This window comes from Gossypium hirsutum, chromosome D06 (assembly GCF_007990345.1).
Source record: "Gossypium hirsutum isolate 1008001.06 chromosome D06, Gossypium_hirsutum_v2.1, whole genome shotgun sequence".
NCBI classification, from domain to species: Eukaryota; Viridiplantae; Streptophyta; class Magnoliopsida; order Malvales; family Malvaceae; genus Gossypium; species Gossypium hirsutum.
In genome coordinates, this window is record NC_053442.1 from 62,790,731 (window position 1) to 62,814,509 (window position 23,779).

Below are 23,779 nucleotides of genomic sequence, written 5' to 3' on the forward strand. Positions count from 1 at the left end.
TGCCTTGATTCTTCAAAAAAAAAGAGGGATGAAAAATGAAAAATGAAAATGAAAAATGAAAAATGAAAAGTAATGACGGAGAGGCTAAGGGGAAAATCCGCAAAGGGCACGTTAGGCCAAAGGGGATTTGAGTTGAAACCTCAAAAAGGTAGCTCAAATATTGATTAAAGTGGGGCATGAGGTAATCAAAGCAACTCAAATATTGATCAGATTAGGCATGTGGTGATCTTGCTATGCCTGAATCAACGGGAAAGGATAGGCGACATCTTGGGGCATCGACAAAGCACTGTAGATCTCCTAAACACATGTCCAACTCAAAATGGTCTTCAGAAAGTTTGTACAGAGAAGTTCAACCTGCGATATTTGGAGCACCCAATTCTCATATTATTTTTTATTCTTGGAATACTTTTTTCTTTTCCAAGATATACATTCCCAATTAATTTATTTGTCATCCTTCTTTACTATTTTCGATAATTTGTTCTTTCGAGCTATGCTCAGAACCAACTTTATTCTTATCCATTGTTATGACCTTTTTTTGCAAACATGTTGCATTAGAATAATGATTAATGGACTAATAAAACTTTCACAAAGGAAGTTTTGCATATTACTCTGAAAAATTTCTAAATAATATAGGAGCCAGAAATAAGACTATTGTTTAGAACGCACCAGGTTTAAAGGTTGGAAATTTGAGAAGGAAGAGTCTAAATTTAGATTTTCTCTTTAGATTTTGTTGTCAAATGCATTGATTGACAAGATGCCATGTTGGTGACAAAGCTTAAATAAACAAGCAAGCAACGATCACCAGGCAAGAGGAAGAGATTACCTCAAAGAAGAAAGCCTTTATTTGAGTATAAGACTTTGGTACGATACCCTAGGAATGGTGTAAGGGACCAGAAAGGTTTAAATCTGGTATCCTTGAATTGTGATAGGAAAGGATTAAGGGAAAGCCACATATTTCTACCCTTGGATTACAGTGGGAGAATGATCGTACAAATCTGGCGCCCCAATGGATTGAAATTTGAGGTTTACAGTGGGGGAAACCTGGCTAAATGTTTATTTAGAAAGCCAATCAAGCAAGAAGGCATTGTAGCACATCAGTCACAAAGCCTTAATAAACTTCGAGTAATGACAAAGCGGAGTCATTCTCGAAAAATAAAATTCTGCATTCATTTACACATGTCTAGTTAGGAGCATTTGATTCATTTTGATCATGCCACCCTAATCATTAGGCATAATTAGGTTTATTATACAGGTCGTGTTCCCCAGAGAACAGATCAGTGAAGAGTTCTAGATCTTATCTCCCTGAGATTACAGCGGAGCAGATTGAAGCTAGTAATCCTACCTCCCTGAGATTACAGTGGAGTAGATTAAAATGAAGGATCTTATCTCTCTGAAGTTAAGTAGAGTAGATCGCATCAGGTCTTATCTTCCTGAGATTACAGTGGAATAGACCGAAGAATTTCAGATCTTATCTCCCTGAGATTACAGCGGAGCAGATTGAAGCTAGTAATCCTATCTCCCTGAGATTACAGTGGAGCGAATTAAAATGAAGGATCTTATCTCTCGGAAGTTATAGTAGAGTAGATCGCATCAGGTCTTATCTTCCTAAGATTACAGTGGAATAGACCGAAGAATTTTAGATCTTATCTCCCTGAGATTACAGCGAAACAGATTGAAGCTAGTAATCCTATCTCCCTGAGATTACAGTGGAGCGGATTAAAATGAAGGATCTTATCTCTTTGAAGTTACAGTAGAGTAGATCGCATCAGGTCTTATCTTCTTGAGATTACAGTGGAATAGATCGAAAAATTTCAGATCTTATCTCCCTGAGATTACAGCGGAGCAGATTGAAGCTAGTAATCCTATCTCCCTGAGATTACAGTGGAATAGACCGAAGAATTTCAGGTCTTATCTTCCTGAGATTACAGTGGAATAGATCGAAGAATTTTAGATCTTATCTCCCTAAGATTATAGCGGAGCAGATTGAAGCTAGTAATCCTATCTCCCTGAGATTACAGTTGAGCGAATTAAAATGAAGGATCTTATCTCTCTGAAGTTACAGTAGAGTGGATTGCATCAGGTCTTATCTCCCTGAGATTACAATGGAATAGATAGAATTTCAGATCTTATCTCCCTGAGATTACAGCGGAGCAGATTGAAGCTAGTAATCCTATCTCCCTGAGATTACAGTGGAGCGAATTAAAATGAAGGATCTTATCTCTCTGAAGTTACAGTAGAGTGGATTGCATCAGGTCTTATCTCCCTGAGATTACAGTGGAATAGATAGAATTTCAGATCTTATCTCCTTGAGATTACAGCGGAGCAGATTGAAGCTAGTAATCCTATCTCCCTGAGATTACAGTGAAGCAGATTAAAATAAATGATCTTATCTCACCTGAAGTTACAGTAGAGTAGATCGCATCAGGTCTTATCTCCCTGAAATTACAGTGGAATAGACCGAAGAATTTCAGATCTTATCTTCCTGAGATTACAGTGGAATGACCGAAGAATTTCAGATCTTTTCTCCCTAAGATTACAATGGAATAGACCAAAGAATTACAGATCCTACTTCACTGATGGTGCAGTGGAGCAGATTAAAGCCACATCGGTGAATCTTGTTTCTCCAACATTGCAGTCAAAAAGATTAAAGCCACACCGGCGAATCCTACTTCCCTGGCGGTGCAGTGGAGCAGATTAAAGCCACATCGGTGAATCTCGCTTCCCCGACATTGCAGTTAAAAAGATTAAAGCCACAGCGGCGAATCCTACTTCCCTGGCGGTACAGTGGAGCAGATTAAAGCCACATTGGTGAATCTCGCTTCCCCGACATTGCAGTTAAAAAGATTAAAGCCCCAGCGGCGAATCCTACTTCCCTAGCGGTGCAGTGGAACAGATTGAAGCCACATTGGTAAATCTCGCTTCCCCGACATTACAGTTAAAAAGATTAAAGCCCCAGCGGCGAATCCTACTTCCCTGGCGGTGCAGTGGAACAGATTGAAGCTACAACAGCGAATCTTACTTCCTCGACATCACAGTTAAACAAATTAAAGTTATGGGTTACAAATCCTATCTCCCCGACATTGCGGTAGAGTGCATCGAGACACCAATTCCTATACCTCTGAAGATGCAGTGGATGGAATGAGGCTACTCGAAGAAGAAGAGCACCAAGGTCCAACACGACCGGACAAAATTGGCCTTTTTTTTTGAGTCTTTGCTTCGTTCCCGTTACACGATAACAAGCAAAGAGGGGCAGCTGTAATACCCAAATTTTGCCCGGCCCGAATCCAATTATTAAAACCTAATAAATACAAGAAAAGAAAAACAAAAAATTAAATTATTAGCAGTCCATTTACAAATTTTAGCTAGCCCAAAATTATAACCCAAACCCAATTAAGCCCAAACCTAATATGACCCAATACTAAACCCGAATGGCCTAATCCCTAGCCCGTGTTACAAGCCCAACACAAAGATTGCGGAAACCCTAGCAGCAAACCCCAACGCCGCTGCCAGGCTCTGCCCTCGCACGAATCGCGCCTTCGGTCTTCCTCTCTACGCTTGCCACGCCACCACCTCTGTACGACCGTACCTGCGCAACACACAAACAAAACAGCAAGAGAAAAGCAGAGAAAAAAGAAAAACAGAAAGAAAAAAGAAATTTGTATTCTTTTCTTATTTTTCTTTTTATTTTCGGGTTATAAAAACCCCATGGATGTACTCGATTTTTTACTACACACACAAAATCAATACAAAAAAGAAGAAATCAAAAAAATTGAAAAGAGGTGATATGTTGTTCTTTTTCACTTGGTACTTTCCTTTTTTTTTTCTTTTTTTCTTTTTTTTCTCAACTCATTTTGTAAAAAAAAGAGGAATAACAGTAAGAAAATAGATAGAAGAAGGGGGTTACCTCTGCCAGTCCGCCGTCTGCCCTCATCTGCTCTAATCGGAGTTGAAAGAGGCTATTGTTTCGGCAGGGAACAACTGGAGGTGGCCTGAGTTTCATTAGGCTTCATATAACCTAAAATTAAATATAGTGAATTACGTTTTTTAGTATATATGGAATAGAAAACGGCACCGTGTTACTCCTGATACCCGCCGACCAGACCCAATACCTTAGGGATCCGCGTGTTTTTGCGGTGAAGGGTATATTTATGCACTTGGTCCCTCGTGTTTTATAGCGTATCAAAATCAAGTTTTTTTATTCTTTTAGATTCTGTTGGATATTTTATTTTTGTGTCATTTCAGTCTGTTTGCTGCGCTGCGTTTTGGGGAAGCAGGATATTTCCCAATTGGGCCCCCATGTAATTCGAATATTGCAGCATGGTCCTCCACCTTGTTTTTTATTTTCTTTGTTTCCTGTTAATTATATTTTAATTATGATTTACCCCTTTTATTAGTTAGCTTATTAATTAATTTATTTTCATTACTATTATTATTATTAGCATTATTGTGGTTTTCCTTGTACTTATTTTTTTATTCATTTTTTATTTCTGTGTCACCTTATTTATTTATTTATTCATTTTTCTTTGTATATAGTCCTTATTTTAAATATGTATGTTGTATGTAATTTAAACTTTTATATGGCACGTTTTAAACTATTTTATAATTCTGTTTTTATTTTCCATTAGTTATCTATTTTAAACCTTCATATATAATATATCACTTTGTATATATTATTTATTTTAAAATTTTGTTTATCTTTAAATTGTTTTAATTCCAATTCTCTCTTTTATAGATTATATTAAACCTTTTATTTATTATTTTAACCTAACTGATAAGACTAATTATTTTAACTTACTTTATATATTATTTTATTTTAAGTTATTTTACATATTACTTATTTTAAAATTAACCTATACTGTTTGCTTTAAATTAATTTATAATCACTATTTAAAACATGTTTACTTAGTTTTATCACATGCCTATTTTTAAACTTTATTTTATTATACATTTCATTTATTTCCACCTCCTTATTCGCGCTATTATGTTTTTTAATCCCTATGCCTTACTTATTTAAATTAACATATGTATATTATTATGTACCTTAATTTTCATAACATTTGTTTCAAAATTCATCTAAATATTATTCTTTATGTAGTAGATCTTTGAAGTTGGTTAATGATTCGTTTAATCTTTGAATGTTGTACAACGTGGGATATGAAATTATTGCTCCTATGTATTGTATTGCTTATTTACTCGGTTATTCTTCATACATTAGTGTATATTTAAATTTACGAATTATCACTTCATGTTGCACATTATCGCTCCATTATACTTTATTCGTTAAAATGTTATGCTTAATATTATTTAAGTATCAAAACCAATTTATTCAAACAACCTTCAAAATAACGCAACACTCGGAATTTGGAATATCCTCGAAAAGATTGTGCTCTAACTTACTGGATTCCAATCTTTCTCGAGATTTAAGAAACCAAATATCCCTTTTAATTAAAGCATACATGAAAAGCTCATTCTCGGGAATTCGACACGTTGTATCCTAACGCAGTGGATATGACATGATGTTCTCTCGAGACGAGGGTTTTTCTAATAAATGAAAATAAAGGCAATGTTTGATGTTTAGGAATTTCGAGAAATTGAACCCTAACTTATTGGATTTTGATTTCTTGATTGACTTAAATAATCGAATAACCTACTTAAAATACATGATTTTCTAAAAAAGGGGGGACAAAATTAATTTTGAGGATTTAAAATGTTGCACTCTAACTTACTGAGTGTGACAATTTATAAGTGAGTCTCATCATCCAATCCATTTTATTCAAATTTTCTTTTCAAATGATTGTATTTTAAAATCTTTTCAAATTTTTGACACTAAGACATTAAACAATCAATTTGGTACCAATTTAGGGCGTTACGAGGTTGTTAACCCTTCCTCGTGCGTAACCGACTCCCGAACTTGTTTTCTCAAATTTTACAGACCAAAATCATTTTTAATGGTGAACCGATCACACCTCGATAAAAGATCGGTGGCGACTCCCATTTTCATTTTCAAAGTCGATCCCCGTTTTTCAAAACAAAAAAATGGTTTCGACATTAGTACTACGAGTTTTCTAAGATTGTTGAACTATTGGTCGGATTTTATGGTTGCTATAAATTGTCAAACAGTTTTAACTGTTCTTATAAAGTTGGTTTTCCTAATAACGTTAATGTAACTCTCCCGACTTGGTCTAGACGCCTAGGCCGGGTTTGGAAGGTTATAGCATGTAGTTTTCATGCATGTTGCAACATGTCTGTATGCTGCTCAATCTTAGTTTCATTGTTGTTTTGAATCGATTGTTTGTTATTTTAAATTGATTCTCTGCCTTTTAAATCGATTGTTTACTATTTTGACATGATTCTTTATTGTTTGGATCGATTCATTATTTTTTTAAATCAATTATTTTCTATTTAACTCGATTCAAACTCCAACAATGATAGTTTCATTTATTTATTTTTATGTTTTTCTTATTGTTGGATTGGGTCCATATATAGATGGAAATATAAGGTGGAATAAAATTTTTATCTAAGTTTTTAAATATAATTAACATATATAATTTATGCTATAGAAAAAAAAATTACGTAGCATGTCTAATTTTAGCTTGAATCTCACAACATCACCATCCTGACTCAGCCATTGCAGTCAAGATTTTGAGATTAAACAATCCAATCTATAAACAAATAAGTTTTAAATAATAATAAAGTACCACATTTTTGTCGAACACTTATGGATGACCACATAAGCACATTTTTCTTGTGTTTACTTGCATGTGATGATAAAACTCGAAAATGATAGTACGAATTCACAAAAAAAGTATCTGATCAAATTTAAGGGTAAATTACGGAGTTGGTTATCTAATTTTCATAAATTTTCATTTTAGGCATTAAAAATAAAAAAAATTGCAAATTGGACGTCGTTGTTAACAATCCTTTCCATTTTAGTTATCCAACTTTAGTAAGTTTTCATTTTGGCCACAATGTTAATTCGATGTTATTGCTCAGTAAATTTAGTCACCCAACTTTAATAAGTTTTTATTTTGGTCAATCATTTACCTTTTAAAAATTAATTTTGTTTTTTCTCAAAAACATAAACCATATTTTTACAAGAAATTGAATTATTCAACTGTAGAGATGAAACTAAAATTTTTCCTTGTAACTCTGGTAAATAAATAGGTTTTCTCCTAAGGAAACCCGTGTTTTTCGATTTTTATTGGGAAAAACCTAAAAATTAATTCTAAAATGGAAATTTTAAAAGAAAAGAAAAAGGTAAAATGGCTCCTTGTAAAAAGCCCCAAGTAATTTTTCATAAAACTCCAAGTTTTCTTCTTTTTTTTTTTACCAAAATTAATTCAAAAAAAATTAAAGTTAAAAAATAAATAAGATTTTCGTATAAAAATCCAGATAATTTCATGTAAAATCTCATGTTTTTACTTTTTACTGGAAAAAAAATAAAATAAAATTCAAAAAAAGAGGAAAAAAATAAAGGAAATTAAAAAGATAAAATGGTTTTTCCTGTAAAGATCTAAGTTTTTCCTATAAAACCTCATATTTTTTTCTTTTACTGAAAATTTTAAAATTAATTCTAAAAAAAATTAATTTTTAAAAATATAAAATGAATGACCAAAATAAAAACTTATTTAAGTTGGGTGACTAAATTGAGTGCACAATAACATTGAATTAACATGGGTAACCAAAATAAAAACTTATTAAAATTAGATGACTAAAATAAAAAAATAATTGGTAAAGGCAATTTCCAATTTTTTTGTCCTCAAAATGAAAATTTATAAAAATTAAGTGATCAACTATGCAATTTTCTTTAAATTTAAATATTTTAATTATTATTCATACTATATCCATGATACAATTATGGACCACATTTTTGTCGAATTGTGCAAGTACATTCATCTTGTGTTCGACTTACGTGTGATGCCAAAACTCCAAGTTGTCAACTTGAATACGGCATAATTATTTAGATTTATGGGCACGTGGTATGATATTGATTTCTCAAAATTTTTGTACTACTCCTTGTTCTCGCATTAAGAGTACGATTAGGGATGAAACCGTGGCTCAAGATTCGAATAGGTTCGGGTTGGATAGATCGGTTTCTATTGAGCTCATACATCGATCTTGTAAATTGAATTAGCAAGATGGGTATTTATGTTTTCACGCGAAGTCACACATGAGATTGTATAAACAGGTGTTAAGTCTAGGGTAGGATACATGTTTATATGCGTAGAACCTACCTGGTACGTTATATCAATGAATAATACACTTATCATATAAATAGGCAAATACCACCATCCAAGGGAGACAGAGAAAAACACTCAACAAAATCAAAAATCTTTTTAGGGATCAAAATTAAGTTATATAATTTTATGAGAGTTAAAATATAATTTCACGATTATGTTAACTTATATTTTTTTGATTTTTAAAAAGAATAATTCAAAATTTTAACATTTTGGGGTTAAACTTATAATTTTACTTTATATTAATTTAAAATTTTATAAATTTTAAGGAATTAAAACAGTAATCTTCTATTTTAAGGGCCTACCCTGAGTAGGATTCTAGCTTGGAATTGCAATCTTTTACAAACCATTACCAAATTATTATTATCCCTTATAATAGCAGCTCCACTAAAGCTCAAGCTTTGATTACTTAGGGATGTTTTAGTTGTTTTAGTCCTTTAAACTTAACCTATTTAAAGGGGTCTTGTATCCCTATTTTGATGAAGCCATTAAAGATGTAGTACTATAAAGCTTTTCTTTTGATGGCAACAAGACATAGTCGTAGATGAGTTTTGGTGAAAATTTTCGTAGTAGCTATGGAGAGAATTTTATACTCGAGTTAGGGCTTTGTTCGGGGCTTGGGTTTATACGTTTAGTATATTTAGATTTATTTTTTCCATATTATACTTTTGTTTGTTTTTTTATTTAGTAAAAACCCGAAGCCTTCTAGTTTTTAATCCTCTTTAGAAGAGTTTTCCACGTAAAATTTGTCTTCTTGATCTTCTCTATTTTTCTCTTTCGTTGTTTATACAAGTCGATCCCCAACAATATGGATTCGGATTTGTATGTCCAAAAACAAATCTTGTTTCTTGCTTTCTAAATTTTCCCACAAAGTACAAGAGAATAAAAACTTGCCTCTATGTTCTTTAAACCCTCTCTTTGCAACCATTAAAGGATTTGATCGAAGATCGACTCCAAATTGGAGGATTAAGTTCTTACAAATAAACCCCCCAAACATATGACTCTTACAAAATCATATTTCCGAAAAAAAAATTACATCAAAAAAGTATAGCATTATCACGTTGAATGATCTCCTTGTTGGTTTCTCCTTTATAGGGATCAAGAACAAACCTAAAGGGGAACAAGCATTGCCCTTCATATCGTTAAATGGCAGAATTGTTTTTAGATCCTTTTAAAAATTATAAAATTATAAATTAGTATAATAATAAAATTATCTTTTGACCTTCAAAAATTTATGATTCATTTTAGCCTCCCTTTGCCACACACCTTCCACAAGAATACAATTAGTTCGAATAAGAGTTTAAACCTGCAAAAGGTTCATTCAAGCTTTTCTCATTGGTCCTTTAAATTATTTTCATTTTAGTTAAGTTTCCAAAAAAGAAAATATATAAAACATAAATTATGAACATACAAATTTTGTATAAATATAAATTTGAAGGACTTATAAACAAAAAAATACAAATATCATTTCTAGCTTTAAAAATACACATTAATATCAAATAATACTTGATAGTGTTTTGCTAGTAAGTGCTTATACACAACATGAGCATGATATGACATAAACATGATATAAATACAACATCATCACATCTTTTTAATGAGATATCATAATTTATACAAATACGAAATTGCCTTCAACACCAATACACATATGAATATACAAATGATCAAATCTACTTAACACAATCCTACGTTTAACACTTATAATCTTTATACCATCATCGCTAATCTTAGATTTTGTTAATTAATGGATTACTAACAAATTCATTAAAGAACCAGTTATGAACAATTCGCTCAAAAACCGATTCAACCCTTTTGTCTGGACCAATATACCAACCGGTTCGCAGCCTAACTAGCCGGTTTGATCAGGTTCCAATAACCATTGATTAGATTACATGGTTAGAAGAAATTTACCACTGTTGGAGCTTTTTAAGTTTGGAATGGTTGTTAGATAATACTCGATCTCTAGTGTGTCAGATCGGAGTACGTGTCCGAGCGGTCAAATTTTTCCAAGACTTCCATAGATTTGGAGTATTTGGAAAATCATATCTCTATATCCATGTCCGAATGTGCATCAGACATAGATATCGAACACCGATGTTTCAAGAAAAATGAAAATCAGAGCAACAAGTTTTTTAGTTAAGAGAGGAAACTAAAGAAGTAAGGTGCAAGCAAACATTGCTGATTCCCCATTAGAAATGCATAGGAAATCAAAGCTTTCCCTATCTCGTTAATATTATTATGATAAACTTAGCACGTTTAAACTTGTAAATGCATCATCCTAACTACCCAAATCCTCATATTCCTGATTTGTTCTCGATTCAACAAGTCCGAATTATATAGGTTGAAGATCTCGTACCTTGGAAATCAACTGATGTTTACGGTGCATGCCCGCTTCCGGAGCAACTATGCCAAGTATGAACACATGTTTTTCAAGATGCAGAAGCCTCACCAAGTAGTGTGTGCTTCAATGAGGAGACAACCCACTACCGTTTTCTTCTTCTTTTTTTAACCTTTTTTTTTTTTTACATTAAGGGTTTAAGATGCCATCATGAGAGATGGATATGCTGTTGCAAATTCAGTTTCAGGACGAAGCCCACTCGAAGTAGTGGCAGCGGGCACCTCGGTTGACAGTCCAGTTTCCACAACCGAAGAACACACTTCCTTGCTTCGGTCCGGGCTCCCGAACCATTCCTTTGCTACTCTTCACCCCACAGAAACAATAAGGGTGGTAATGGAATAGGGGCATTTGCTGATCCTTTGGCTTGTGGGGGTGATGTGGAAAGAAGGCCATGTTCTCGGGGACCGGGTTCCAAATCAATGGACCATCACTAGCCTGCCACAACAGTGAGTTCGTGATCACAAATTTAAAACCTTTGCGCATCATGAGGGTAAGTAAGTGAGCAGTGTTTTTGGCATCATCGAGGCCGCAATGGGCACGGCCCTGCCAGGCTAGACCGGCCATCTCAACTGCCTCCTTCAGATTGCATCTCATGCCACCGTAAACCTCACGGAAGGGAACTTTTAAGTTAATCCATCTGTCAAATAGGAAAAATACATATCATGTCAATTATATGATCTGTTGAAGAAAAAAATTGAACAAGCACATATCTAAACTATTTACCGGTTAAAGTAAGGAGGTTTACGAATCTTCTTGAACCGGCACTCAGATTCCAACATAACCCGACAATCCCAGTTCGACCATGTCACCACAGCAAAGTTAGTGTTCTTTATGCCCTTCTTCTCGAGCCATTTATCATGCCTAATAAGAGCTTCACTCAAAGTAACACCTCTATCTACCTAGAACAAATATGTGCATATTTAGAATACGGGATCACAAGTCATACCAGAAAAATTACCGAGAAAAGAGCAAGAAACCCCATTCAAATATCCCAATCTAACTTGCTATCGAGAACCCTTGTCAAAATGAAGCCTAACAATAAGAGTCCCCCACAGATTCCATCTTATATCGTCTATCTTGTTTGAATTCTATCCAAACACAATTCAATAGACGCTATAGTCTAAAAATCAAATAGATACTACTTCCGAGTCCACTAAAATAACCAACTCAAATTCATGTTACCTTTCCTATCTGGGTAGAGACATAAGAGATTTGGAACTAACCTGAATTTGTTGGATGCCAGTCAGATCCTTGCAGAAATCACTCAGGAGTTGATTGCAAGTTGGTCGGACGTATGTCTGAAAACAAGCTTCCAGCTGCCCAGTAACACTACTCACAATAACAGATGGAAACTCGATAATCTCCTGTGGATGTGGGTTTCTCTCCTTGTCACAGGTAGCCTCAAAATCTATGACCACAAAGTACTGAAAATCTTGGAACTGGAATTCGTACGGGTATCCATGAGTGATCACATTAAATGGGGCATAATGAAATCGGTTATCCACAGGAAAGTGGTAAACTTGGCCCCCAAAAGCATTCAACGGGTATGCCTGCAACTTATGAGAATCAGGATAGAAGGTCGACCATGAGCCACATTCATGGTGGAGTGTAGGTTTGTGGTAAAATTCATTCGGAAGTTCCATAAACTCTCCACTCAAAGAGCAAACTGGTTCTACAACATCTCTGCCCGGATGAGTACCGAAATCATGTTTAAGCTCTGGAATGCCTTCAACTGAATTCCTGTTACATTGCAGGTTGTACGGGAACCCCTTTGTCTGGAGGCATTTTAAGGTTGCCTCACAGTTCTGCATTGTTTCTACAAAAATAAAAGCAAAAACATCAGAATAATATCAATCTTGATGTATGTATCACCAATAAAGCCATACTAATTCATAGGAATCAAGAACAAAAAATTAAATGCCAACTATTGACACATTGGCAAAGTGCAAAATGAAAGAAAAAAAAAAGAGTAAAAATTGAATAAACAAAAAGTTCAAGATATGTTTTGAATTGTGATGCATGAGTCCAGTATTGGGATTTCAGACAAGAAAATATGTTTCCTAAAACTAGAAGGGAACCCACACATTTGATAGCACAAAGAAGTTTAAGGAAACTCTATATGTGGTTCCTTTGACAGACAAATCAGTAGCAAGTAGCAATAGGGGTCTATGTTACTCCGACTCTTCATTTTCTCTTATGTACCTGTGTCTAACACCCATATCACATACATATTCAGACATGAGCATGGGAATATAGCAAAAAAACTTAGAAAAAACTAAGCATACTAATATCCAACACTTACCCCAAGTCCAAGTAACATAGATGGGTGAAGCTCGAAGGGAACTTGTAGCATGTCTTAAAAGGCTTTAACTCACCAGCATGCGTCACACAATAATATCATATATTCGATTGATAGGCATAGCAAGCATTACTACCTTCAGCGGTGCCCCTTCATCTTTCACTCCCATAGTGGAGCCAACATATATCTTTAACCATATGCAAGAAAATGGTGGCCTAAATAGGATTAAAGAAATGAAAATGAAACTATAAAACTCAGGACCCTCAAAGATAAGGATCCCACCCCATATATTCCTCCATCAAACTTCTAATTTTAAGGTGAAAGACATGGCTAAGAAGATGCAAGGTCAATATCTCTGTCAACACCTCCATCTATCTCCACAGGCTGAAATTCAAGTGGCCGGTAATTGACCAAGCATATCAATAAAAGGACCTTAGATGCCAAAATATCTCCATAAGGTCAATATTCAAGCTGCCATAACTTCCCCAAGATCAACAATGAAGTTGCTTTCCTAAATGCTAATACAAAACTAAAATATCAAAGCATTCTAATAGAAAAGATAACAGATGCAAATCATGAAAGTCATCAGTTCATACAAATCTCTGATAACCCTCCAAATGACTCGTTTCAAAACATCATTGAAAAGTTTGAAGGAAACACAATGCCAGTGATGCACTATGCGAGGCATGAACACCTAGTATGATGTCACGGCTTTATTTCTCTTATTCTCGTTTAGCTCAACTTTAATACTTACATTATCTTAAGCACATTAAACATCAATTACACAATTCATTTGGACGAGGGCATAAGTCAAGTTAGACTATGCTACTTGGACTAGGGTGTGAGTGTCAATAAAAATGTGTCCGACACAGGCATGTTAATTTTTTTTCTAAGTTTCCCCATGCATTTAGAGGATCCTTCAAGCTCATATCCCCATACCCATGTCTAGATAAGTGTCGGACACAAGTAATTCAGGAAAAGTAAAGAGTCAAAGCTAGGCCATATAAGATGCTAAAGCTACCTACCGATTGAACCAACCCTAAATTTACACTTGATTGCTAGTGAAACTAAGCTAAAAGAGGATCAATAAAATCTAAGTCAATCAGTACTTCAGGCACCAAGAGTTTCCAACAGCCTTTTGGGAATCTAAACACGAGAGGCAGCTCATTGAATACAGAAAGAGTAACTCCACTGTGATGGATGTGTATGCCAATGAGGCTATGCAACAAAATAGGGTACCACAAAAACTATGTTAGTCGAACTAGCATGTGAGTGTCAGATACGAGTATGCGTCCAGCATGGGCATATGCTATTTTTTTCTGATTTTTTCTATGTATTTAGAGGGTCCTTGGAGAGTCATCTCCCCATATCTCTGTCTAAAATGTATCTGATACGGGTACGAGAAAAAGGAAGAATTGGGTCAAAGTAGCTTCAAAAGAGTATAAAAGCCTAAATATTTCAAAACATATAGAAATAATCCAACAAGCCACCTAAAGCTTGTCTGCATAATCACTGCTTGCTTAAAAGACAGCTTAGAAAAAAATCTGACCAGCAACATTTACATAATTCTCTTCCAATCATTCCAATAAACAAACAAGAGGTTCAATTTATACATCCCTTTTAGGATCAAACATGCCAACCTTATCAAACAGTTTAGCCAGTAAGCTATTCAATAGTTCTTCATTATCCAATACAAGGTATCACAGGTGTCCAAAATACTACTTAGGCAACACAGTATAATAAATACTTTCAGTTTATCGCATTCGGCATTACATATATGATCAATGGCAGTGCAGAAATTCAATAAAGCGTCAAATTTAAAATGCCATATCTCAAACCAGTCGACTGTGAAACATATCAGACATCTATTGGATCCTAAATTCGATTTAAATTATTCAAATAACACTCAAAACTGAAGCAACCCAGAGCAATAAAAAGAACTAGATTAAAAAATACAAATAAAAAACCCATCAAGACAATGCTGAAAATATCACATTTGTTATAAACCCCATTAATGAAAACACCACAGAAAATTTACATATATATAAATATATAGTCAATCTAAAAAACCGAAACCCATAACTCAAAGCAGATCAAAGTTCCAAACTTTAAACTCAAAAAAAAAAGAACTCTTAAAAATAAAAATATAACCTTTATTTTCAAGGGCCATCATGATCTTGTCTATAATTAAGATCCACAGGCAAGTACATCAGATCCTCTTGTTTTTTTCCCTCACCTATAGAAAATAAATGATACTAAATAAATAAAAGAACCCAAAAAATGGAGCGATTTCGAACAAAAAGAAAAGCGTAGAGAAGAGACTAACCTTGTCTGATGCTAGAGAGAGCAAAAAGAGACAATGGTGAAAAGAAGTTTATGTATATTTGATCTGTACATGGGCCGAGTTCGAACCGGTTCGATTTCGAATCGGGTCGTGGGCTGCCTGCTGCACTGGTTAAAAAACGCTAAATTATGGTATTAGTCCTTTTACTAAACTGAACTTTTAGATTTATTTTTCTCTACTTTTATATTGTTATTAGTAGCTTCAAATTGATAATACAATTAGTCATTGCGTTGTCTATTTTTATTTTTACTATTAGTCCATCACATAATTAAAACTAGGTAGAACTCTAATCAATTATATTTAACCAATAATAAATTTACATTGTCACAATAAGTCACGTAGTAAAATTTGTTCTTGGGTTTCGGGCCTCTCTAGTCTTTATCTTGTACTACCTATATTGTTCGTTTTGTACTGATTGTATTTTTTTATGGGACTTGCGTTTGATACTCATTTGCTTGGAAATTAAATTTTTAGTTAATCAAAAAAATTTAGATTCCCATTAATGGGGTAATGTAAGATTTCGGAATAACATTTACTTTAAAATGATAATCTCATTTTTCAAAATACAAGGGTAATCTCAATACAATTTTTTTCCTTAATAATGTAAAGATTCTCGAAGAAATACCAATTTTACCTTTAAACCATGGGTCTATCCTCTTAATTAATATTTGGATTTAATTATTTGTAACTCATTTCTGTATTTGATTAATATAATTAATTTATTTATTCTTTTTATTTTTATCAAATTAAAATTTAACAATTAATTCATTTTGCATCCTGTTGTTGCGTTTTGATTTCTCTTTGCTTCCCATATTTATATTATTGTATAATTTTTTATGGTTTAAAATATTAGTTTACAAGAAACTTATAGTTTACAAGAATGAACATTTTATAACCTTAGAGGTTCTTGAAAAATCCCTCAAGAATCTCAATCTGTAGACAATTTTAGTCGCTGATTATTTTAAACTAAACCGTTGGATCAGGAGAGTTCAACTACAAATAGAAGTTTTTCCTCTTATTTGTAATTATTTCATTTACTCAAACACCTGATATGTTATCGCTTTCTTTTTTTGTCTTTCATGTTTTATTTTGGTGTCTTAAAAAATTTCCAGAACATTATTTGTTGGGTTAAAGATCTAGGTTTGGGATAGGTATTAGAATTTATTGAAAAAAAAAATTTATTCATAGTATTTCCGGGCCAGTTATGAAGTTTATGAGAAAGCCCAGAATCCAATCCATCAAAGACCATTCTAAGCTAATGGAATCAAAGGGGTAAAGAGTAGAAGCTGGAATTCCATCATGTTTTATTTTTAACGTTCAAACTTAATTCATGTAGCAAAGAGTTTTTGTCATCTCTATTTCACAAACCGTATTGATATTCAACTCTTTTCCTCTTCAAAAAAAATTTGTTAAATGCTTTATCACACTATTACAACTTCATATTTCTTTCATGTTTCAATTCAGCTAAAGGGTATATTCCTACTTCAATTTTCCTTCCTTAACCTATTATCGGACGTTTATTCCGCATCCCAGTTTGGAATGTTAGCCGTTGCTTCGTTCACCATCTTCACAAGCGTCACCTGCAGACACAATAATTCAAGTACATGAAACCGGAGATGAAAAGTTGAACCCAAATGTGCTATGTATGTCTCAACTTGTTTCAGCTGAGTCAAGCTCAAAAAAGAATGCCGTATGACTTGGCTCCGCTGAACGATCCATAGTCACCAACAAAACAAAGACTATCTCAAACCTAACGGAAAACACAATACAAACACCGCAATATCGGTCCCTAAGATTGGTCTTATACCATTTCTTAATACTTATATTTGTAAATACGTACCACGCTTTCTGGGACCCCTGGAGGAGGCAAGGGGAGATTTCGTGGTGGTGGTCCTCGTAGAAACGATCTCTTGTCAAATCGCCACTCACCGATTTTACCATATGTTAACTCACCCTGAATGTAAAATGAAGGCAATCTTGAAACATGTTAACATTTAAAATAAATCACGTCTGTAGTTGCGTTTGGAATAGCAACAAGCTGAGAACCTATCATAAAACATGTAAAAACAGTTTACCTTCATGTTGTAGTCACATCCATAGGTGTAATGAATTATGTACTTTTTCCCTACTTCCAGATCCCACGGTTGCTGATTTACGAACAGATAATAAAAACGCAACGAGACGCATCAATGAAAACTATACAGAAAAGGAAACATATGCCAAAAAGAGAAAACCTTTAAAAAAAAAAGTGCCAAACCTGAAGCATGAAGTCTTTTTGAAGTACATGTTGCACGCCATGCAAAGCCGATGCCACAGCATAAGCATACCTTTAAGTTCAGAAAACATGTCAATACCTACACATATTCGGACAGGGCATGGAAATATATATAGAAAGATTAAAAGAAATTTGAGCATGCTCATGTCGGACAGATACTCATATCCGACAATCTTGCCAAAGTCTGAGTAAGATAGCCAATACTTACATTTCTAGCACCCATCCAAAAGTTTTATCAGTCTCGGGATCATCCTTCATTTTTAAAGAAACATTCATCCAAGTAGGAGCGATTTTTTCCAATAATTCCTGTATAAGAGAAGTCCTTCAATATATAGAAGCATCTCCTTTTAATCCAAAAGGTTTTAATAGACTTGAATCCGAATCTATGACAATTGACAAAAAATAATGACAACGTAAAAGGAATGCCGTCAAGGGTGACAATGGAGGAACAAATACAATCATCTGAGAACTTGGATCTAATAATGAAAATCAACGCTTAATTGTCAGACAACTCTGCATCGAGCCTAACCTATAAATCAGTTAATAGGAGTTGTTTTTACCTTCTTGATAATGACGGGTGAATTGCCGATTGGATCAATATTTGTCACCGGTCCCATCTCCTCCGGGAAAAACTTCCTTAACAACTTTTCGTTCTGATCCGGCTTAATGTAGAAAAAGGGGAATGCAGCCGGGTATCCTCCATGTGCTAGATTAGGTAGGGGAGTGACAAAAATGTGGTCAGGCTCTGCCATCAATACGTATCTGCATTGAGAAAAATGGTTAAACAGGCTTTAGAAACCTATATTGCTTTGACTTCTCATTGTTCTCGAAGTTACCCATGTCCGACACATATTCAGATATCAGGATGGTACCTTCGAGGAACCCCAAATACATGGAAAAACTGCACTCATACCCAAACCCAAGTAATGGATTAAGGTACTACGAAACTGATAACGAAATCATGATATGTAAAAGCACTCACTCTTCTTCAATTGTAGCCTTTTCCAGCCATTGCACAAAAGCCCATGGTCGATTTAAGACGATGTATCCCTGACAAATACAAAGAATACATTCTTTCAAGCTACATCAATCTATAATTGTTTCAATGTAATTAAGGCTCATGATAACTGATGAGAAGAAATCTAATCCGACTTCTTGAAAGACAAATTAGTTCACTTTGTCCGGATCGATGGCTTAAACAAATAAAACAAAACTCTAAGACCTTTCCGAGCCTATAAACACACAAAGAAAAAGTGACAGTGACTAGTGGTAACCAAAAATATTGTATCGCAACAAAACTCACCCGATCAAGCCCTGCTGGAAGAGGATCGACTATGACAGTAGGAATCTCGTTCATCAAATTGTCAGGATTTCCAGAGTGTAAAATACGAGTGAAACCTCCCATCTCCGACCCAGGTAAGTCCTTCTGCTTCTTATACCAATAGTACATGATACGACACTGCCATTTGCTGTAGGGAGCATCAGTGGCAGTTAAGGCAACATGGAAAGGCATTTTGGCACGCTTCAATTTCCTCACACTTTCGGGCATCTCAATGATGGGATCAACAAATATTCCACCATCGGAGTTATAGATTGTCAGTTTTGAAATAGATCTATTGTGCATTACCATTGTTACAAGATTATATGTGGCAAAGCAAACACCAAGAACTAATGTAATGAGTAGGAGCGGCGAAGCACTTCCCATGTTCTTTCTCGATATCATCGACCACGATCTCCGATCCTCCAAAGTCCAAACTGCTTAAAAACGAGCTCTACACCGCAAAAACGCCCACACCGGTTGACAATGGAAAAAAGCCACTACACCATTAGTTGGAGTACACTAACAGGAGAATGCAAGCTCCAAGAATTACTGCAAAACGAAGTTGACGCCAATCAAGAACCGAACAACAAAGTCCACGGAATATCCAAAATCAAGCAAGAATATGTTGCAACTAAAAATAGAAAGACTATTCAGAAAATCTACATAAAACAGACAAAATATTATCACAGGCACATCAAAGCTATGTTGCTCAGATTCGGGTATAAATGTTCGATACCCCGAACCCATGTCTAAAAACATGTCGAACACGAATATTTCAAGAAAAATGAAGACATACAGAAAGAATGAACAAAAAGGGATCCATATTTCAATAAAACCAAACAACACCATTCAATTTCCATGAAAATCAATCAAGAAACCAATGCAATTGGTAAAAGCAAACACTGTTTTTTACAAGTTTCAGACAAAAAGGAATTCAAAACATACCCAGAAAGGATGGAGATCAAGGAAATCTTGAGACCTAATCAAGAACCAAACAAGAAAGTCAAAACAAGAGACTCAATTTGCAAGGTTTGAAGTTAAAGAAACACCCCCACTTACAGGCAACCTTGTCAGAATTTTGAGATCAAAAACAAAATAAGTGAATAAAATATATATAGAACTTGCCACTAGTGAATACAATTCAAAAACGTTTACTAAATAAAAAGTCAAACAAACAGACAAATAAATACAGATGAATAAATGAATAAAAAAGTTGAAGTTTTAAGAACTTTGATTTGTGAGAAGAAAAAAGAGAGCAAAGGAATGGTTTTTAATGCAAAAACAAGGTAAATAAGAAAAACCCAGATGCAAGTTAAGAACTTTGGAAATGAATATATTGTATTTTTAAAAGCTTATTAGCTTAAAACCCATGTTGTTTGTTTAAAGAAATTTTACATGGCATAAACCATTAAAACATGGGAAAAAAAATAACCAAGCTTGTTGATTACACTATTGCTTTTTTACATGTTAGAGAAAACCTTACAGTTATCTGAGAGAGATTTTGTAAAGTGAAAAGTTGAAGTCTTGTGGAGGTGAAGGAGGGGTTGGTCAATGGTGGGTGTCAATTTAAGTTATGATTGGCAAGTGAGAAAATTGAAGATGAAAAAAAAGGAAACTTGGAAATTAAAAGATTGATAATAACCATATGTGGAATGGAATCCATGAATATTACTGTGAATTCATTAAAAGGGTAAGGAAATTTTACTTGCAATTTCGTTTTCCTTTTTTTTTCTGTGGAAATTGGAAATTTTGCTTACAATTTTTTTAGTGGAATTGATTGATTTATTTATTATAGTTTAAGTAATTTTATTTTTTCCCCTAAAAATAGTTATTTTATTTTTCTTTCTTTAGGATAAAAACTAGAAATATTACCCACTTCTAAGAGTAGTTTTGTATTTTTGTCCTTCTATAAAATAATAATTATATAAATGGAAGAAAAGCAAAGCAAAAATAAAGTTGTAAAATACTCTTAAATTATATTAAAAATAATAAATAAATAAACTTTAACTTGCATGTGAAGCTTTTTACTTCCACTACTCTATCTATTATAATAAATTATAATAATTAGTTTATATGATTCGGTTGTATATATTAAATTTATAATATTATTTTTAAATATATGTATTAATAAATTGAAAAAGTAATGTAATTATAAAATACTTTTAAAAATATTTAACTAATTTAAAATGAGTTATACTAATGTGATTTAAATTTTTTAAAAATATTGAATATTGAAATAAGGGTGCGTACTTTGTTATTCCACAAAAAACCTTACAAAATTGACATGTATTTTTTTAAAAATATTTTTCTATATTCCTATAGAGCACTTGTCAACCCCTAATTTTGTTTGTGTAGTTTAAAAACTCTTCTGACAGACAGTGTATAAATAATCTTCTTTAAAATTATATAAAAATTCATTACGGTTTGAATATTAATATATTAGAATTTAAATAATATTACTAATAGTTTCTTACAAATTATTTGTTTTATATCCATTGTTAAATTAATTTATTTTAATGCTAAAATTTAGTTTTTTGTAATTTTATATTTATCTTTTTTTCTACTTTAATCAATAAATTTAATTAACTCTTAATATATTTAAAAATATAAATTTAATTTGATAAATGTTATTAATATTTGTCTTTTTTTAAACTATATTTTAAGTTAAACAAATTTAATATTCATTAATTTTAACATTATATCATTGAAAGTTAATTCAATTAAATAAAATCTTAAAATAAAGAGATAGTTTCTTTAAAATCAACTTTATATTTAACATATAAAAAATTTAAACAAAATGTATGTGATAACTTAAAAATTTTAAAAGAGTAATTTACCCAATTTATATATATGATTTAACATATAAAAAATTATTAAAAAAATTTAACAAAAGCCATGGAATATCTTAAAAAATTAAAAGACAATGAGTAAAAGATTAATTTATCCAATTTGTAAATTAGTACTTCTAATGGAGAGTGTCGTGTGTCCAAAAATATATATATAATGTCAACACGACTATTATTTCCTTTTTTTTTTAGCCTCACATTGCTATAGCATATATATATATATATGATTAGAACTTGTTTGGAAAACCAATAATAATTAGTAGGCCTCACTAAATTGAAAGAATTTGGACCATCCCAACTATACCAAACAAATCTTAGAGAGATGATGAGAATTAGAGTTGTTATACAAGTAATTACAAACAATTACCATATCTCTTTCGAAGCATACCCGTGATTTACCTTTAAATTTTTATTTTTATACAATAATAATATTTTAATTTTAAAATATATATTTTACAAATTAAATATTTTATTCACATTTTAACCTACTAAATAATTAATTAAACTACATAATATTTATTATTAATTATTTTTACTTGGCTAATCAATAATAGCAGGACTATATGTTCAATGTTAGAGAGAGAATATCCCAACAAATATAAAAGGATAATTAAATAAAATTGTATAGAATATTTATTTTTCTTATTAATTTTATTACTAATTGTATTATCAAATATAATAATTATACTTTCATGCAATTATCTCGTGATCTCCAAACACACTTTTATTTTATAGGGTTAATTACAGAAATAATCACTTTTGTTTGCCTCATATTACATTTTAGCCACTTATGTTTGAAGTCATTTACGTTGTCGTTTTGTTACAAAGTAGTCACCATACCGTTACCTCCCTAACAATAGTTCAAATGGTTTTTAAATACCAACTTGGATATCTAGTTGTTGGGATGAAAATAGGTTTTGTAATACCCAATTTTAGCCCGGGCTCACAAAAAAATAATAAAACCAAAATAATAAAACAAAGTCCAAAATTATATCATTTGACCCGATTGGGATGACCCATTACTTGAAAAGGTTGAAGGTCTATCTACAAGCTTGATGTATATGGAAACATAATCTTCAAGGATATGCAATCTTAGACATGATATGTAATCTTAGATATGATATGCAATCTTAGATATGATATGTAATCTTAGATATGATGTGCAATCTTAGATATGATATTCAATATTCGAAGATATGATTTTGTAATCTTAGATATTTAATTTGTAGATACCCTTTAATATTAGCCGTTGATATAATTGATCTGTACCGTTGAATTTGGAGAGGCTCAACTATAAATAGAGGTCTCTCCCTTCATTGTGGGGGGAAGAAAAAAATCAATAAAAAAAAGAGAACGATTGGTAGTTTTTTAAATGTGGCTTACTGTTTTTTTTTATCTTTTTCGATTATTTTTTACTTATTTACGATTTTAAAAAAAATAGAGAAGGTGATATCACTGCAAATTTTATTTATTTATTTATTTAGCCCTAATAAAGTGACGCGTTTCAAAGGATGGGGATATTTTCCCATTTGAGGCCTATGAATTATTCGCGCCTTTTAATTGGGCCATTCATTTTTTTTCCCTTTAATTCTGTTTTAGTTGCAATTTAATCCCTTTTGTATTTGTGTTTTTACTAATTAATTTATTATTATTATTATTTATTAATCCTATTATTATTTGTACTATTATTGTTATTATTATTTTCATTATTTCTTCTTATCAATTTACGTAAATTTCATGCGCATAGTTTTATCTTACTATGTATTTTTTTTTATATTACTATTATATGTCATTATTTAATTTCATAAATATATTTTTCCTATTCCTTTTATATATTTGCCTCCAAATATGGTATATCTTCAACGATTTTGGTTTTATTTTTTTATTCATTTAAATATATTTCTATATTTTAATAGATTTATATAATAATATTTTTTTTACGATACCATGCTTTGTATATATACATGATTGATATTAAATTATTCTTGTTATAAATTATAGATTTCATTTTTGTCTTATTACCATATATAACTTTCCTCTTAAAAAAAACTATTTT

The 23,779-nt window shown here is 32.5% G+C and overlaps 2 protein-coding genes across 4 annotated transcripts; both read right to left on the reverse strand.

Moving 5' to 3' along the window:
• Nucleotides 1-10,403: 10,403 nt before the first annotated feature.
• Nucleotides 10,404-15,327, reverse strand: LOC107962347 (3'-5' exoribonuclease 1). Its single transcript, XM_016898689.2, has 5 exons — nt 15,264-15,327; nt 15,089-15,173; nt 11,862-12,454; nt 11,362-11,537; nt 10,404-11,275 (listed from the first exon to the last, which is right to left on the reverse strand). Exons 2-5 carry the CDS (start codon nt 15,108-15,110, stop codon nt 10,822-10,824), a joined length of 1,245 nt encoding a protein of 414 aa, XP_016754178.1. The 5' UTR covers nt 15,111-15,173; nt 15,264-15,327; the 3' UTR covers nt 10,404-10,821.
• A 1,236-nt stretch (nt 15,328-16,563) lies between these two features.
• On the reverse strand, nt 16,564-20,489 carry LOC107962348 (hydroxyproline O-arabinosyltransferase RDN2). Of its 3 annotated transcripts, none has more exons than XM_016898690.2 (10): nt 20,361-20,472; nt 19,823-19,856; nt 18,860-19,426; nt 18,539-18,606; nt 18,117-18,318; nt 17,765-17,862; nt 17,539-17,608; nt 17,357-17,428; nt 17,122-17,235; nt 16,564-16,861 (listed from the first exon to the last, which is right to left on the reverse strand). In XM_016898690.2, exons 3-10 carry the CDS (start codon nt 19,277-19,279, stop codon nt 16,799-16,801), a joined length of 1,107 nt encoding a protein of 368 aa, XP_016754179.1. In that variant the 5' UTR covers nt 19,280-19,426; nt 19,823-19,856; nt 20,361-20,472; the 3' UTR covers nt 16,564-16,798. The 3 variants fall into 3 exon arrangements, with proteins under 3 accessions (XP_016754179.1, XP_016754180.1, XP_016754181.1); XM_016898691.2 differs by lacking the exon at nt 20,361-20,472 and adding an exon at nt 19,937-20,282; XM_016898692.2 differs by lacking the exon at nt 19,823-19,856 and having other exon boundaries at nt 20,361-20,489.
• Nucleotides 20,490-23,779: the final 3,290 nt, after the last annotated feature.